The sequence below is a fragment of the Phocoena phocoena genome, chromosome 20 (assembly GCF_963924675.1).
Source record: "Phocoena phocoena chromosome 20, mPhoPho1.1, whole genome shotgun sequence".
Classification (NCBI taxonomy): domain Eukaryota; kingdom Metazoa; phylum Chordata; class Mammalia; order Artiodactyla; family Phocoenidae; genus Phocoena; species Phocoena phocoena.
Window position 1 is genome coordinate 4,313,080 of NC_089238.1, and position 18,875 is coordinate 4,331,954.

Here is an 18,875-nt window from a genome sequence, read left to right on the forward strand (position 1 = left end):
CTTCCCCAGGGCAAATCCACTTGCCTCCCTTGAGTATCACCTTCCCATCCCTGTTGCGGGACCTCCAGGATTTGGAGAGTTCCAGTGTGCTGATTCTCTCCCTCCTTTTTTTTTTTTTTTTTTTTTTTTTTTATAAATTTATTTATTTTTGGCTGCGTTGGGTCTTCGTTGCTGCGCGTGGGTTTTCTCTAGTTGTGACAAGCAGGGGCTACTCTTCATTGTGATGCGTGGGCTTCTCATTGCGGTGGCTTCTCTTATTGCAGAACATGGGCTGTAGGCACATGGGCTTCAGTAGTTGTGGCACGAGGGCTTCAGGAGTTGTCACTCACAGGCTTAGTTGCTCCGCGGCATGTGGGATCTTCCCGGACCAGGGCTCGAACCCATGTCCCCTGCATTGGCAGGAGGATTCTTAATCACTGTGCCACCAGGGAAGCTGCTGTTCCTTCTTGAACAGGCCATGTTTGAACATCCAACAAAGACACTGGCTTATAAGCAATTTTAACGTCAGCCATTCTGGTGCGTGTCTAGTGACATCACTTGATGATTTTACTTTGCATATCCTTGAGGAGTGATGACATTTAACACATCTGCACTTACTTATTTGCCATTTGGTGATCTTAAGTGCTTATGTAAGTCTCCCTCCACCTTTTAATTGATGTTTTATTATTGACTTGAAGGATTCTTTTTATCCTTTCTTTGTGAATCCTTTGTCAGGTTTATGTAAATATCTTCTCCCAGTCTTCTTGCTTTTTCACCACCTTCATGGTGTCATCTGATGATCAGAACTTTGTACTTTTGATGAAGTCCAACTTAATAACTTTTTATTTTTTGTTTAATGTCTTCTGTACACTAAGAAATGCTGCCTACCCCAATGCTGTGACAATAATCTCCTAAATTTTCTATTTTTTTTTTTTTTTTGGCCGCGCCGCACGGCTTGTGGGATCTCAGTTCCCCAACCAGCGATCGAACCTGTGCCCCCCTGCAGTGGAAGCACGGAGCCTTAACCACTGGACCACCAGGGAATTCCCCATATTTTCTTCTAGAAGTTTGATAGTCTTTTCTCAGCTCACTGCACCCGCAGGGGGTCTTCTTGTAAAAATTCACTAATAGCAATGGTAATGGTGATGAGAACAACAAAAACAGCTAATATTTATTGAGCTTACACATTTCAGATACACGTTCAAGGAGCTTACATGTACCAAACTCATTTAATCACCACCACAGCAGCATTAGGTAGGTGTGATTATCGCCATTTCACAGATAATGCACAGAGAGTAACAGCTAATTTTCTCAGTGCCTCACAGGGAGTAAAGAGGTGGGATGGTGATGGAAACAGGCAGCGGTATGTACCACGAGAAAAGCTCTCCCACATATGCTCCATTAGCAGAGTTTTACCTTAGAACACATCTGAAATACGACAGAGATGAAATGGTATTGGAAGGTTTCTATGCATTCAGGAAACTAACCTATCCAGTAGAAAATAGTCTACAACTGAGTATGTTGTGATCGATAAGAAAAAGTGATTTCTCCAATACTCCAAATTCACCTCTCATATGACTTCTGATATTCTATAAGCAGAAGAGGGACCGTGAAGGCTTTCTTGCGTTAAGTCTTATCATGGATTTTCCTCTTGTCGTGGAAGAAATGAATGTTGAATAGAGGCCTCTGTATGCTCTTTGTACCCGAAAGGTTTCTCAACAGCATGAATTCTCTGATGTTCTGGAGGATGGTCTACACGTTTACATGCCTTTCCACATTCCTTACACTCAGAGGGTTTCTCACCAGTATGAATTTTCTGATGCTGTGTAAGTTGATGGCCGTGACTGAAGGCCTTCCCACATTCTTTACACTCGTAGGGTTTCTCCCCTGTATGAATTCGCTCATGTTTGACAAGGCTTGACCCATAAATAAAGGCCTTTCCACATTCCTTACATTTGTAAGGCGTTTCACCAGTGTGGATTCTCTCATGCTGAGTAAGGTGATAGCCACAGTTAAAGGCCTTCCCACATTCTGTACATTTATATGGCTTCTCACCCGTATGAATTCTCTCGTGTTTCACGAGACTCGAACCCCAGCGGAAGGCCTTCCCACATTCCTTACACTCGTGAGGTTTCTCGCCAGTGTGAATTTTCTGATGCTGAGTGAGATAATTGACGCGAGTAAAGGCCTTCCCACATTCTTGGCACTCATAGGGCTTCTCACCGGTGTGAATTCTCTTATGTTGAACGAGGCTGGAACCACAAATGAAGGCCTTCCCACAGTCTTTACATTCGTAGGGTTTTTCACCACTGTGGATTCTCTTATGCTGAATTAGTTTATACACTCGGCTAAAGGTCTTCCCACAGTCTTTGCATTCATAGTCTTTCTCACCGGTGTGAAATCTCTGATGCTGAGTGAGCTCATCACCGCGTCTGAAGGCCTTCCCACAGTCTTTACATTCATAGGGCTTCTCACCCGTATGAATTCTCTTATGAATAACGAGGCTTGAACCCCACCGAAACGCCTTCCCGCAGTCCTTACATTCATAAGGTTTCTCACCAGTGTGAATTTTTTGATGTTGAGTAAGTTGATTACCCCAACGGAAGGCCTTTTTACATTCTTTACATTCGTAGGGTTTCTCACCAGTGTGAATTTTCTGATGTTGAGTAAGTTGATAGCCTCGGCTAAAGGCCTTCCCACATTCCTTACATTCATAGGAATTTTCCCTGTTATGAAGTCTCTGATGTGGTCGGACAGAGGTATTTTCTCTGCAAGTGGGTGTTTTCCCACAGTTGATTTGATTGATATATCCCTCTTGTGGGGCCTGTGGTCCTTCAAACTCACCTTCACACATCCAGTCAAGGCCAAGGGATTTACTTTTTCTGTTTGAGTTCTGTTTGGAAAAATTTATCTCATAAGTGCCCTTCTGTGTAGGTAAACTCTTGGTCTCATATGGTGATTCCAAATCTGAAAAAAACAAAACGAACAAAAAACCCCAAAAACCCCAACATATTTTGTTTCTTTTTAAGAAAACAAAAACAAACCTAATCATAAACTAAAACCTTCTCTAACAGAAATAAAACTCCTCCAGTGGGAAAAATATGAATTACCTAGGGCTCTTATTAAAATCTAGATTCCACGTCTAGCATCACAATACTTAATGAGGAAACACTGGAGACATCCCTGCTAAAATCAAACAAAAGAGGCACTTACTATTAGCTCTACTATTTCCTACCAGCTGAAACAATTAAGCAAAAAAAAAAAAATTAGAGGGACAAATCTCAAAAATGAAGATGAAAAAGTACAATTTATAGATGTGATGACAAACCTGGAAAACCAAGAAAATCAAATATAGAACTACTGTAGGAAAATAAAAAGATACAGTTGGATAGTTGTGTATACACACAAAAACACAAGTAATATCATTAAAAGTAATTCTGGATACAAAGATCCAACATTCAAAAGATGTGTGTAGAATTAATTTAATAATAAAAATTATGAAACACTTAGGAGGAAATGTTTAGAAAAATCTGAGCATCAATAAGGATGCTAGGGGCTTCCCTGGTGGCGCAGTGGTTGAGAGTCCGCCTGCCGATGCAGGGGACACGGGTTCGTGCCCCGGTCCGGGAAGATCCCACATGCCGCGGAGCGGCTGGGCCCGTGAGCCATGGCCGCTGAGTCTGCGCGTCCGGAGCCTGCGCTCCGCAACGGGAGAGGCCACAGCAGTGAGAGGCCCGCGTACCGCCAAAAAAAAATAAAAGGATGCTAACTCAAGGGACTGTAAAACATGTTTAAATTCATGAGTTCATTCAGATACTAAAAAATGTTAAATGGCCAACTTTGGAGCGTGCTAGGAAACCAGCCCTTTGTTATTAAAAACTGAGTTTTTTTTCTTTAAAGAACAAAGTTTTCATCTTTCTTATCCAATATGAGCAGTTCCACTACACAACCAATTAGCAGGTGGGTCAGTTTCTCTTCAAAGAATGATTTATAGTGAATAAATGAAGAGGCAATGATAGAATACCACCATTTTGAACCCCCAATGAAATACTGAATCTAGGTACTGAGTGTCAGTGACTGCTAACACAGCATCAAAAGAGACATAAGCAGATATTGCTTCGTGATGGAAGAACAGAGAACCCAGGAAGCAGTATCACCAAAAAATAGATAAAAAGGAAAAAAGCACATGAAGCTAGGATAACAACCAACTTCCAGAAACTACGAATGGCACAGGGTCCTGTTTTCTATGCCCTTGCTACTCAGTAGGGGTGAAACATGAGAAGGAAGACAAATTGAGAAGGGAATGGGGTGAAGATAAAGTTCAAGGTGGTGACTTCTTCCTCAGAGGCCTTGGGCCTGAGACCTTTGTAGGGAGCTCTGCAAACACCTCAGGGGTGCAGCTGCCCCCTGCCCAGCTGGGCCGCTTGTGGTAATGATGGCTTGCCCGAGCCGGGCTGGCTGTCGCTCTCCTCTGCACTACTTTCGTGTCTTTTCTCAACTGTCGAAGCTCTCTCCCTTGCTTCCATAAGACAATTGTGTCTGGCTTAGAAATGAGATGTCTTGCTTTCAAAAAAAGAAATGCCACATGACGTAGAACTTGGGAGAAAACTGTTGGCTCAAGAGTTTTTGATTGCGCTTTAGTCAAATTTGTGTAACAACCTAAAACTGACTTCAGGAAAAGAGAAAGGCCTGAAGGACAAACAGGAAACCAGATGGGTAGGGAAAAGGGCTATTTTATTCTATTCTATTCTATTTTACATTTACTTCATTTTTTAAAAAAGTTAAAAAATTTTATTTTTATTTTTTGGTCTTGTGTCGAGGCTTGCAGGATCTTAGGTCCCCGACCAGGGATTGAACCCAGGCCCACAGCAGTGAAAGTGCCGAGTCCTAACCACTGGACCGCCAGGGAATTCCCGAAAAGGTCTTTATTTAAACTTCTGGAGGCAAGCAGAACCTGGCAGTTGAGAGTACGGATTCTGGGGCCAGAATTCTTAGGTTCCAGGTTTGCTTCTGCTTCCTTGATTAAGTCACTTTGTGCCCCGGTACATTCATCTACGAATTAGACGTAATAATTTCCTAGCTCATAAACTTCTGAGAACGGAATGAAACGTATTTGTACATATACATACACACCAGGCTCAGAATGTTTTCTGGTGCAGAGCAAGCACAGTATTTATTAGCCATTAATATTATGGCTGTTATTTTGCTAATAGAAAAACAAGAAATTTCCTTACATATTTATCATCCAATATTTAACTCAGAATTCACAGGTTATAACTTTCAACCTTACTTCGGGTACAATGTGTAGGGCATGCAATATGCTCGGTGTGGTTTTACACAGATTCTGTTCCTTCATCCCACCTCTACATCAAACATAGAGTCTGGTTTGCTAGAGAAAATCAAGTCACTGTGTAGAGCCATTTCCCCTAAAGGTGGGTCCCCAAAGTACCATTGACAGCAATTTGGGTGTAAACATAGGCTCACAGCATGAAGCTTGGTTTCTTTGAAGATGGTCATGAAATAAAATAAATACATTTATTCTAATAAATTAAATAACTCCAATCAGTCCTTTGGCCAGTAAGGAAGAGAGGTAATTACAGGAGGGGCCAGACAGAGATGGGAAGATCACTGATGGATGAGGAGGTGAAGGTGCATGTGTAACGCCCATTTCCAACTGGACAAAGCTCAAAACATCCCTTGGGAGCAGGAAGAAAGAAATTCAACTAGTATCTTGAAAGGTGGTCCTGAAAGGAGAGAGCTGACTGTGCAGGGAGCAGAGTCCAGATTATCTGAGGCAGGCAACTTACCCAGCGAGACCAAGTTACTGTAGTTCTCCAACATCACATCCCAGTACAGGTCTCTCTGCGTAGAGTCCAGACATGCCCACTCCTCCTGAGAGAAGTCTATGGCTACATCGGAGAATGTCACCAAACCCTGGAAACGCAAACCCACACGTCCCTGATGAAACGAAAGCACAGAGTTTCCAGATGGAGGAGGGGGGAGGAAGGGCTACGCTCTGTGCAGGGGTGGATACAGCGAGTAGATTAAAAGCCTGTGATACGGGGAGGGGTCAGTGAGGACACGACTGTGGCTGAAGCCCCTCCTGCTGCAGGGGAAACCACGTACACCCTGGGGAATTCTTTATTTTTTTAAATTTTTATTTATTATATTATTATTATTATTTTTTGCAGTACACCGGCCTCTCACTGTTGTGGCCTCTCTCATTGCGGAGTACAGGCTCCGGACGCACAGGCTCAGCGGCCATGGCTCACGGGCCCAGCTGCTCCACAGCACGTGGGATCTTCCTGGACCGGGGCACGAACCTGTGTCCCCTGCATCGGCAGGCGGACTCTCAACCACTGCGCCACCAGGGAAGCCCTTTATTTATTTTATTCTTGGCTGTGTTGGGTCTTTGTTGCTGTGCGCAGGCTTTCCTCTGGTTGCGGCGAGCGGGGGCTACTCTTCGTTGCGGTGCGCGGGCTTCTCATTGCAGTGGCTTCTCTTGTTGCAGAGCACGGGCTCAGTAGTTGTGGCGCACGGGCTTCGTTGCTCCACAGCATGTGGGATCTTCCCGGACCAGGGCTCGAACCCGTGTCCCCTGCCTTGGCAGGCAGATTCTTAACCACTGCGCCACGAGGGAAGCCCCTGGGGAATTCTTAATCATGCCAACCTGTCAGGAAATGGATAAGCCAATCCCAGTTCTCCTCTTGCACAAGCACAGAGCCTGCTAACGGGCCTGTCTCATGAATTTTCAGCAAGCATGGATTCTTACAGCATCCTTTTCTCTTTAAGGAGAAAGAAAAAAAATGTCTGGGGTTTACTTCCCAAATGTAATATAAGATCTTTTATCTTAGAATATCGGTTTTGCATGTTTGAATGTTTTCAAGTCTCGGGTTCATCATTTTGCCAGGTTATCTTTTAAGCAGTCCACCTTTGTAATGACAAAAGCATTTTTTTATTCCATCATAGAGAAGGATTAGATTTAATTATGATAGTTACACACTTAGGTTGAGCAAAATGTCTAAAGTTTCCCCAATTCCAGGGGTAAATGATCATTTATTACTCTTGTATGAAATGACCTTCTTACCTGTTACCATCCGCTAGCCTTGCCTTTTCTTTGTTCCTGATTTAGAGGAAACTGGTATCAAATGATTCGGGAGCAGACCGACAGGTCTGTGCAAAACAAAATTTATCTCCCGGGTCCCCTGGCAGGAACATGATCTCTGAGTCCACAGGCCCTAATCACAGCTCTACGCGATTCTGAAAGCTTCGTAAAGTGTGAGCTTTCACTACACACTAAGACTGAGACCAAAGAATACGAATGTTCCCTCTTATCTGCCTGGGAAAAATATCAGTGGAGATGAATGAGGAATTCTAGTTTTCTCGTGTGGTCAAATGGGACCAATGTCTCCAACTCATCAAATCGTAGACTGGACTCAAATATTTCTCCAAAGGTAGTTTCTGCTTCCATTGTTCCAATTACTCTTGACAAAAAAGTGAGTACATAAGAGATACTGAGTAACTAGCTCAAGGGTTAAGTGAACATTAGTCACAGAGGTGGGCAATAGGCTATATGGCGTTATTATTCACTGGAACAGGAAGAGCTGGGAAGTAGGTACTTGGATGGGACTCACTTGGGCAGGAGCCTTCATGATATTTCAAAGAAGTATCCACAGGACCTAAATATCACAATTCAAGAAGGAAAGAGAAAAACATACTTACGTGGGCCATGGTTTTAGAATTCAAGAACTGATCGGTCCTCTTGGGGTCTCCTTTACTGCAGACACAACAACCAGAGAAGCCAGATCTAGACAAGGAAAAAGAGGCATTAAAATAAGTGCACCTTGGTCCCCAAATGACTTAATACAACCTTTTCACTCCTCCATCTTTTCTTCCAAAGAACGCTCATCTTCTTCCCCCACAAGGCCCCCCACATAAACACAGCACATCTGAAGATTAAAAGGATTCTGGAAAAAAACAAAACAAGTTTTCCCTGAAACCCCAGGAAACCCAGCTGCACAGACAGGACAGAGGAACTTTTATTTTTTGTCTTGAAGTCAGATCCAGAAATTTCAGTGGGAGGATTCCTGGCCAGCTCCCTGTTGGGGGAATATGGATTAAGAATTTGGCCTTGGGGCTTCCCTGGTGGCGCAGTGGTTGAGAGTCCGCCTGCTGATGCAGGGGACGTGGGTTCGTGCCCTGGTCCGGGAAGATCCCACATGCCACGGAGCGGCTGGGCCCGTGAGCCATGGCCGCTGAGCCTGCGCGTCCGGAGCCTGTGCTCCGCAACGGGAGAGGCCACAACAGTGAGAGGCCCGCGTACCGCAAAAAAAAAAAAAAAAAAAAAAAAAAAAAAAAAGCCTGACAAAGCTGGTAACTTTGTCATTAACTGACTAAAACAATCAAACCTTCTCCTTTCCTACTGTGCTCTGAAAGTCAGCCCTGTGGAAAAGAGCAAAGACATCTAGCCTTGGATTCCACCTAAAAATTTAATATCCTCCTTACCAAATCACACACTAAAAGTGCTAACGTTAACCTCCCAGTAGTATTCCTCGATCCTGGCGGAGTCTTGGAAGACCACACAGGAGGATGTGAACAGTCTGCTTATTGAATACGTGAGTACTCATTGAGACGGTTGGTCAATGGGGAATACACATTCACGATTCTTGTCACACCTTTTGGGAAGAAATTACTGGGTCAAGTCACTATTAAAGAGGACATTTCGGGGCAAGGAAAGCAAATATTCTTAAGTGCTATAAACACAAATCATTTACTGAACAAGAAGGTAACTCATCTGAACCTTGATTTCAAGATCTGATGATGATGATTCTTTCTCCTTGGGATGCTTTTTCTGGAGGACAGCTGGCCTGGAGGAAAGAGAGGTCAGAATGAGACATTAGGACTTTTCTGGAGCACAGATTACATCCGAAAATGCCCTCTGAGGCCACACCTGCTCCCATGTCTTATCTAAAACCAATCAGAAATAAGAGGGCACCCACATCTGAGTATTTCAGAGATTCGTGGAAACTAGACTCTAGTAATTGGGGTACCCCCACCTCCTAGGTCAGGGACCTCTCCTTTCCAAAAAAGAATCTTATTCCGGAGGCCCTTCCATTCTGTCATTCAGGTAGCCTGAATTTTAGATGGAGAGCACCTCTAGCTCCAAAGCTGCCATCTCATAAGCATGTCTGTGCCATTCTTGTCATTTTCACTACAGCATTCAGGCTCTGACTTTCCTTTGGGGCCACTGTGCCCAAACAAGTACCCGCGTGGTTGGAACGTGAAGGGAGAGGAAGCAGCAGAGACATCAGAGCTACACACTCAATCCGGGGCCACACACCCAAGGACAGTCCTGCACCTGTCACAGCTGAACAATCGCATACACCTAGGCTCTGTCACACTGGCTGACGCCCATGCCAGAGACATGGTACACGGCTGCGCCAACCCCACAGAAATGCAACGGCACATCTCATAGCCTCGGGGACACATCTGGGCCCCGCCACCCCCGCAGAGCCCACACGCATGTAACTCACACAGAGCACAGTGGAGGAGTCACAGCCCGGCCGCGTCACCGCTACAGATGCTCACACGCACAGGACGCACACAAACCCGGAGGGGCCGCGTCTCGTCCCCCCGCTACACACACTCACGCGCAAGTGCGTCACAAACACAGGGACCGGGCCTGTCTCCCTCACCGACGCCCACGCGCACATCTCAGTCTGCAGACATGGCCGAGCCCCTGATCGCACACAATCACACACACAGACATACACACACGCACACGCTCGCACTTCCTCCGCAGCGCTCCCGAAGCCAGAGGCCGAGGCTCCGTTTCGGGCCTCTTCTCCTTCTCCCTCATCGCCATCGCTCGCCGTATTCCGCTCTGTTTTCCTCATGGGATGCTAATTACTCACCGCTTGGGGCCCAACAACCGACGGCGTCGGGAGGGAGCGCCGGCGTTGAGGTTACCTCCGGACAGGGTCACCGGCAAACCAAAGCTTGAATAAAAATCCTTCTGGCAGAAAGCGCATCTCCCAGCATGCAACTCCCCGAGCTGCTAATGGAGCCATGCCCCAGAGCCCTCTGGGAAATGTAGTCCCTAAACCCGGGAATCCGCGGGGCTGAAAACGCACGGCCTCTCTTTCCCAGCATGCAACTCCACAACGGTTCTAATAGAGCTGTGCCTCAGAGACTTCTGGGAAATGTAGTTCGCACCTTAGGTAATACACAGGCCTTCTGAAGACTTCTCTCCCTGCCTCTAGAGGAGCTGTGACTTGGGAGGGAGCGTATTTCAGAGTCGCAGAATTTGTAAATGCTGGGAGACCTACCAGCCGTTCAGATTTCTTTTTAAAATTATTATTATTATTTTAACGGGAGAAAAGCATGCACATTTTATTAAATTTTTACATGTACACGAGAGCTTTCAGAAGAGAATGAAGCCCTGAAGAAGTAACCAGAGCAGGAAGCTTTTATACCTTTTAGACAAAGAAAGGATAAATTTGTGAAGTACTGACAGTGCAATGGGCTAGTGATAGTCCACTTAGGGCCCGGTAATCCTTATCTTCATTTAATGAGGTTTGTTTGCAGATTCCTCTGGTGCCATCTGTGGACTGGTAAGAGTCTATCTCCATTAAAAGAAGAATTTAGTTCCTGCCTTTGGACAGAGAAGGGGAATCTTTCTGTATGTTTACCGCTTCTTAATTGCCTTCAGCTCAAAATAATTTTTATGTCAAAGAGGCGTATTTTAGGCTGACATACCTGGTTTCCATCAATTATGATACAGGCATTGCTTGCAATAAGGGAGGCCAAGAAATCTTTCAGTAAGTGTTCTTTTTTTGTATATCATGTTGTTTTATACTGTTTATGTATTAGTTTAATTTAGGTCTATTTGCTGTGAGTCAGTAATACTCATATTTATTTTCTAAGGTGCCTACGAATTTTGTGCTAAGATCTCATCCCATCTTATTAACACCTCTACTATGAAAGAGCTCAGTTTCTATACTGGGGGTTTACCTGCCTCCCATAAGTTGTTTTTGTTGTTGTTTTTCAAACAGGTTTTATCGATCTTCTAATGGGACCAAGTGAAACACAGAGGCATTTAACATAAACCAATACTCTCAGTTGTTTATGCATTTTTGTGTAGGGATGGCATTTCCCTAGATTATTCTAATCTTTTCTTTATTTTTTATTCTAGTTGATTTACATATTATATTAATTTCAGATGTACAACATAGTGATATAATATTTTTATAGATTATATGCCATTTAAATTTATTAAAATATTGGCTATATTCCCTGTGCTGTACAATATATCTTTGTATCTTATTTGTTTTAAACATGGTAATGTGTACCTCTTAATCCACAACCCTTATCTTGCCCCTGCCCCAGTACTCCTCCCACTGATAACCGCTAGTTAGTTCTTTCTATATGTGTCTGTTTCCATTTTGTTATATTTATTCATTTGTTTTCTTATTTAGATTCCACATGTAAGTGATAGCATACAGTGTTTGTCTTTCTCTGTTTGACTTATTTCACTAAGCATAATACCCTCCAGGTCTATCCATGTTGTTGCAAATAGCTAAAATTTCATCTTTTTTATGGCTGAGTAATATTCCACTGTATATATAAACCACATCTTGTTTATCCATTTATCCATGGATAGACACATAGAGTTGCTTCCATATCTTGGCTGTTGTAAATCATGCTGCTGTGAATATTGGGGTGCATATTTCTTTTTGAATTAGTGTTTTTATTTTCTTTAGATATATACCCAGTAGTGGAATTGCTGGATCATAGGGTAGTTCTATTTTTAGTTTTCTGGGGAACCTCCATACTGTTTTCCATAATGGCAACATACACCAGTTTACATTCACATCAGCAGTGTACTAGAGTTCCCTGTTCTCCATACCTTGGCAGCATTTGTTATTTGTGGTCTTTTTGACCATAACCATTCTGACAAGTGTAAGGTGATATCTCACTGTAGTTTTGATTTGCATTTCCCTGATGATTGGCAATGTTGAACATCTTTTCATGTGCTTTTTGGCCATCTGTAGGTCTTTTTTGGAAAAATGTCTATTCAGGTCTTCTGCCCATTTTTTAATTGAGTTCTTGTTGTTTTTGATATTGAGTTGTATGAGCTGTTAATATATTTTGGATATTAACCCCTTTTCAGACATATCATTTGCAAATATTTTGTCCCATTCAGTAGGTTGTCTTTTCATTCTGTTGATGTTTTCCTTTGCTATGCAAAGCTTTTAAGTTTAATTAGGTCTCGTTTGTTTGTATGGTAGGGAAGTCCCTACCATACTGTTTTGATTACTGCAGCTTTGTAGTATAGTCTGAAGTCAGGTAGTGTGATACCTCCAGCTTTGTTCGATTTTCTCAGAATTGCTTTGGCTGTTCAGGGTCTTTTGTGGTTCCACATAAATTTTAGTATTAGTTGTTCTAGTTCTGTGAAAAATGTAATGGGTATTTTGATAGAAATTGCCTTAAGGACTTCTCTGGTGGCGCAGTGGTTAAGAATCTGCCTGCCAATGCAGGGGACACGGGTTCAAGCCCTGGTCCGGGAAGATCCCACATGCCGCAGAGCAACTAAGCCCGTGTGCCACAACTACTGAGCCTGCGCTCTAGAGCCCATGAGCCACAACTACTGAGCCCATGTGCCACAACTCCTGAAGCCTGCAGGCCTAGAGCCTGTGCTCCAGAAGAAGAGAAGCCACCGCAATGAGAAGCATGCCCACTGCAACAAAGAGTAGCCCCTGCTCTCTGCAACTAGAGAAAGCTGGCGGGCAGCAACGAAGACCCAGCACAGCCAAAAATAAATAAAATAAGTAAATAAGTTTATTTTAAAAAAAAGAAATTGCCTTAAATTTGTAGATTGCTTTAGGTTGTATGGCTATTTTAACAATATTCTTCCAATCCATGAATACTGGATATCTTTCCATTTCTTTGTATCATTTTCAATTTCCTTCACTAGTGTTTTATAGTTTTTAGAATATAGGTCTTTTACTTCCTTGGTTAAGTTTATTCCTAGATATTTTATTCTTTTTGTTGTGATTTTAAGTGGGATTTTTTTTTTTTACTTTAGCTTTCTGATAGTTCATTATTAGTGTATAGAAAAGCAATAGATTTATGTATATTAATCTTGTATCCTGCAACTTGCTGAATTTATTTATTAGTTCTAATAGTTGTGGGTAGAGACTTTAGGGTTTTCTATATAAAGTATCATGTCATCTGCAAATAGTGACAGTTAAACCATCCTCGTGACCCTAGAAGAAATTCAACTGGGTTATGGTGTATGAGCCTTTCAATATATTGTTGGATTCCAGTTTGCTAATATTTTTTTGAGGATTTTTGCGTCTATATTCATCACAGATATTGACCTATATTTTCTGTGGCTTAGCATGTGATCTGTTCTGGAGAATGTTTCATATATACTTGAAAATAATGTATATTCTGCTGTTTTTGGATGTAATGTCCTGTAATGTATCTACTAAGTCCAACTGGTATCTTGTGTCATTTAAGGCCATTGTTGCCTTATTGATTTTCTTTTCTTTTTTTCTAAATTTAAATGATACGTTTATTGAGCTGTGCCTTTTCTACCACACTGGATTAAATAAACTTGTCAAGAAGTACGGTTTTTGTCACCTTCTGGGACATTTAGTAATTTGCTGTTCTTTCTTTTATGTACCTCTGTTAGTACATATGGCCAACTGGTCACCTGTAACAGGTAGGTCTCATGTTATTAGATACACAGGTAAGGAAAGTTACATTCATTATGTCCTTGGTTCAAAGCAACAGGGGCTCCCTAGCATGTAAATCTTTGCAGAATCAAGTGTCTACTATTTTATATCTACATATTAAAAAAGAAGCAAAGGCACTAGATTACTTGGATTAAACATTCTGTCCAGAGGGATAATACCAGGCTTTACTTTTCCTCATCTGTAGTAAGCTTCAGGTCCTTGACAGAAACAATGTCTGCTTACATTCTCTGTTCAAGAATTTTTTACCACACTGAATTGGAAGATGTAAGTAGTGTCTCTCATTGGGGCACAGGGCAGAATGATTACCTAACTAATATAATAAAGATAATGACTCCCTCTGATCAAATATTGGGCAGGATTGCTTGCAACTCATTTTAAGAGATTGGGGTATCTTGAACTAAGGAATCCTCAGCTGTGATCCAAACCTCTCCCATGCACAGCATCCACCTGGATCTCTTTACATCACCCTGTGGAAACCAGGGTGGACAAGGTGAACATAGATAATCATGAAACTCTAGCTGCCTGTTATGTCATGAAAGATAAAGTATTTTGTCTCATATTAAGGCATTTAAATTTTATTTATTTTTGCCCAAACCCATGAAATTATCAGGGTAACATGTCTTTGCAAATACGGTAAAATCAAAGACACCTCAGATTTCTTTCCAGATTCTCCAAATTTCTTTTCTTTGGTGATAATGGGATACCCAAAGAGACATGACTTTCTTTTTTTCCATTTTCTCCAAGATTAAAAAAAAATGCAAATTAGAGGGGATAATGTTTCTTCTCTTTTTCTCTTCACTCTAATAAACCCTAGTTATCACCTGCAGCAATAGGTAATATTTCCCCTTTAAATGAACCAGTGGAAGACTCCCCTTCCAATAGCCACCAGGGCACTTCCTGTTTGCTCACACCTTGTTCAGTTCAACGTGAAGAATATTTATGGACACACAGACTGTGGGGGATAGAAGACACAATTCTGCCCTCTGGGGGTTTATGGTGGAGGTGGGGAGCTAGAGACGTGACTTCCTTAAACAGAGTAAATAAGGCCTCTTCATAGAGCTGGTTGAGGACTAGGAGAATAGTCCCAGTAAAAAGTAGCAAATTCTCTAGTCCAAATAGTGTGTGAGGCGGGAATATGTGCCTTCTATTGTTCTATATGTTAATACAGCTGATTATGAAAGGTAAGGATGAAACAAGCAGCCTAAATGTCCTTAATTTTTGTTTGTTTTCTTACTGGTGGAAGGAGTAAAGATCAATGAGTTACCAACATTGATGTAGAGTTTTGGGTGATTCAAAAATATTGCAAGTTTATTGGCTGAGCTGCAATTAGCCAATAGAGTGCTTGAAACTAAACAGAAATGCATCTTGCTGGTATTTGTGTGTAGTAACTGTCTTCTTGGTGTACTCTGATACCTCACTATACTTATATACCGACTTCAGATGTATTCATCAAAAAGCTACATCTATTCATTGGAATTATGAGGTAGGGGAAAACTGAAATACTTTAGCTTGTTTTATACAGTTATACATGTCACCATCCTATTTTATGCTATGTCATGAATGGAGGGGATACTAGGAACAGGGGAGTCTGGAAGCACCAAGGACCGTGCGGTTAAGCATGGTTGCACTCATGGGCAGATAGAGTGAAGCCTCTTATCCTGGTTACTCTCTAGATGGTGGTAGCTACAAAGAGAAATAGGCAACAGAGATCTCAGGGTGAAGAGCCCAAGGAAAATGAAATCTCCCTGTTCCCTTAGGCAGCCCTTCACGGTAGCCTCCCATAAGTAGCCCTTTGAATCCTTTTACACACTTGGTGATTGTAATATTGCTAGAGCATCTGACATTTTCAGATGTTAAAATCCCTTGGTGACCACTTAGAAAAAAAAAAAAACCCAAAATATATTCAACTTATTGTTTTCGGAAAGGGTTCACACCAGGGGAGGAAGCTACCATAACAAAGCAGACAGACTTTTTAGATGAATTCAACATCCTGTTATTTTTGGCTGCTTCAGAATTTATAGCAGGAATTGATGTGTACCATGATGTATTTCCCCGATTGATGAGTTTTAGAGGGAGTATCCTCATTACGGAGAAGTGCAGGTAGAGGAGTGTTAGTGAGACCAACTCCCTCACTGTCTGCCAGCAGTGGGCGTGATAGCATAGGATGTAGCCTGAGTACCTCCGTCCTTTCACGTCCCAAGTTTTCACCATATACGTGATCTGTTTGTTGGCAATTCAGATGGCTATGAAAAAGTGTTATGTCTGCCAGTAAGAGTAGCTCATGAAACTTAACAAAATTGGGAGTCCTGCTTACCAATCAAGGTTTATTGGGACTATTTAAGCAAACTTACAATGTTCAAACCTTCTCAGAGAATCAGGCTGACAGACCTTGTGCTTCTAGAAGTTCCCGCCTCCAGTCCTCACACTACTCAGAGGTCTCAGGTGTGTTGTGTGAGATCTCTAGGTCAGTGCTACTGAAAATGGGTCTTGGGGGAGCGACATCATTACCAGCAGGAAACTTGTTAAAGGTGTCATTTCATGGGCACCACCTCAAACTTGCAGATTCACAACTTCTTAGAATGGGGTCCTGATCCCAAAGAGATTTGTATTCATTTTCAAGGTTCAGAAAAAAATGTTTAGCTAAGTGGTTCCCATCTGGTTTCCCATTAGGATCAGATGACTGGTATTAAGAAATAACATCACCTGTGCCCTCCCCACAGCGTCCATCTATTAGTCCTGTGAGATCATCAGTGTTATTTTAATTAAGTGCTCCAGGTGATTCTAAGGTGAGGCCAGGGTTAAGTACGTGGGCTTCTGGGTATATTTGTGAGAGTTCAGAGCAAGCTTTGGTCCAAGGAGAGGCAGTAGGTTTTGCTCTGCGTCGGCTTTCAAGGGGCTAGTCGGTGAAGCCCACATACCCCATGTTAGCAGAATTTTGGGACGTTTATATGAAGCGAGAAGAAATGTAGACAACAAAGAAAAACTCATTGATTGGTCTCCATGTAGGAGCTGATTGTTCCTGAATCTCTCCTGAGAGGAAGGACAGGAGAGGTCGGCTTTTTCAGCATTTCAAGGTCCTTCTGCCTGTGGCTGTGCTGGGAGCAGGTGAAGGAGCTGTGCTGACACCGTTGAAGGCATATTCTCAAGATGCTGGTGTGATTCCTCAACATAATATTGATGAGAAAAGGACCCAGCGCAGGAGGAGAAAGAGGAGGAAATGGCAGTTTCTCAGGTAAGTGTCCTGTCCTGGGTCAGAGGCTGGGTTTGCTTTTCCTCCTGAAATGTCATGGATCGAGAACCTGCAAACCTTTAATTATCTACTTTTGGTGTTCTTGCCTAGCGAGGTTGTTTTCAACTACTTATTTTTATTTCTTTTCGGTACGCGGGCCTCTCACTGCTGTGGCCTCTCCCGTTGCGGAGCACAGGCTCTGGACGCGCAGGCTCAGCGGCCATGGCTCACGGGCCCAGCCTCTCCGCGGCACGTGAGATCTTCCCGGACCGGGGCACGAACCCGTGTCCACTGCATCGGCAGGCGGACTCTCAACCACTGCGCCACCAGGGAAGCCCCTCAACTACTTATTTTTCTTGATTTTTTTTTTTTTTTTGCTGTACGCGGGCCTCTCACTGTTGTGGCCTCTCCCATTGGGGAGCACAGGCTCCGGACGCGCAGGCCCAGCGGCCATGGCTCACAGGCACAGCCGCTCGGCGGCATGTGGGATCCTCCCGGAGCGGAGCACGAACCCGCGTCCCCTGCATCGGCAGGCGGACTCTCAACCACTGCGCCACCAGGGAAGCCCCTCAACTACTTACTTTTAAACATTTATTCTTATGATAGTCAAGATCATGTCTTTAGACTACTTCTCCCCTATGTCCCAGAGCCTTTTCTCTATTGTTTGCATCCAAGCTCCCTGTAGAGCATGAAGAAGTCTCAATATGATTTAATGAATTTCAAGTATTGAAAATATTTCCTTTGTGAGAGATGAACATGGGAAAGCATTAGTACCCCAGATTCCCATTGGGATGGGGTTGGGTGTTGGTATCTTACTGAATTTGGGGAAAGTGGAGTGGTTACCTTACATCTGGATGCAACATCATCTCTTTAGAACAGGATTAAGAAAATGCACGTATAAACAGTATGATCTTAGTGGTCCAGAATTCCTTAGAAAGTTCTGAAAAAAATTATAGACTGTTCTCTACATTGGTAACAAAGACTTACTATTTAAATGCACTATTATGAATACAGAACAAGGGAGGTATTTATGGATTGAACTTGCATAAAACTGACATTTTTTTCAAGATAGTTTCAGATTTCCTTATTTTTGCCAAAAATACCCAAGCAGTGACAATGTGTCCTCCTGAGTGTTTCCGTCACCTGAAACCAATTTATCCCAATTATACCCGATCACTGATTCAGGTGTTTTCTGCCAGACTCCTGCACTATGAAGTTCCTATTTTCCCCTTTTTTCTTTAATAAATGTCTTGGAAAGATTTAGTGAGGGATGTCCCAGTTAATGTGGCAACTCCATTTCTTCTTAGTTTCTCTTTGCTTCTAGTTTGCTTTGAAATGTGAGCGCTCCACTGTGTTTAGTAGAGATACTGAGTTTTGTAAGCGGAGGTTTTCATCAGTCAAGACTAGGTTTAGATAGTTTCCATTATACTCCATGCTCACGTTACAGACATACTCTTCTTTATCATTTCTTTGTGTTCTCCAAAAAGTTTCCGAGGATAGTATTACTAATATATGTTCAACTGTGTCAATATTCATAAATATAGCTCAGCACAAATTATAAAGATCTGTAAAGAAAGGCAATAGCTCTAATTTATTTTATATCATTGTACACGTTTGTATCATAGTGTATTTTAAAAATACAAAGGATATCTTCCACAAATAGATTTAAGATTTACTCAGTAAAAAATAATACTAATTTCATTGCTATGAATATTTTCTCCTATATAACTTTTAATATGTACAAAGTTGCCATTTTTATGTATATCTGTGTACATTGTGTTAACATCTGATCCATTTTTTTCTTATTTCTATTATTCTTCCTAATTACAGACGCTGATATAAACATTCATTAGGATTGTCTCTGTGTACTTGTGTTCTTTGTAGATAACTTCTAGTTCAGGTAA

General features: G+C 42.4%; 1 protein-coding gene across 1 annotated transcript; it reads right to left on the minus strand.

The window, feature by feature from the left end:
- Nucleotides 1–1,615: 1,615 nt before the first annotated feature.
- On the minus strand, nucleotides 1,616–7,710 carry ZNF331 (zinc finger protein 331). Its single transcript, XM_065899643.1, has 3 exons — nucleotides 7,702–7,710; nucleotides 5,787–5,913; nucleotides 1,616–2,946 (listed from the first exon to the last, which is right to left on the minus strand). Exons 1-3 carry the CDS (start codon nucleotides 7,708–7,710, stop codon nucleotides 1,616–1,618), a joined length of 1,467 nt encoding a protein of 488 aa, XP_065755715.1.
- Nucleotides 7,711–18,875: the final 11,165 nt, after the last annotated feature.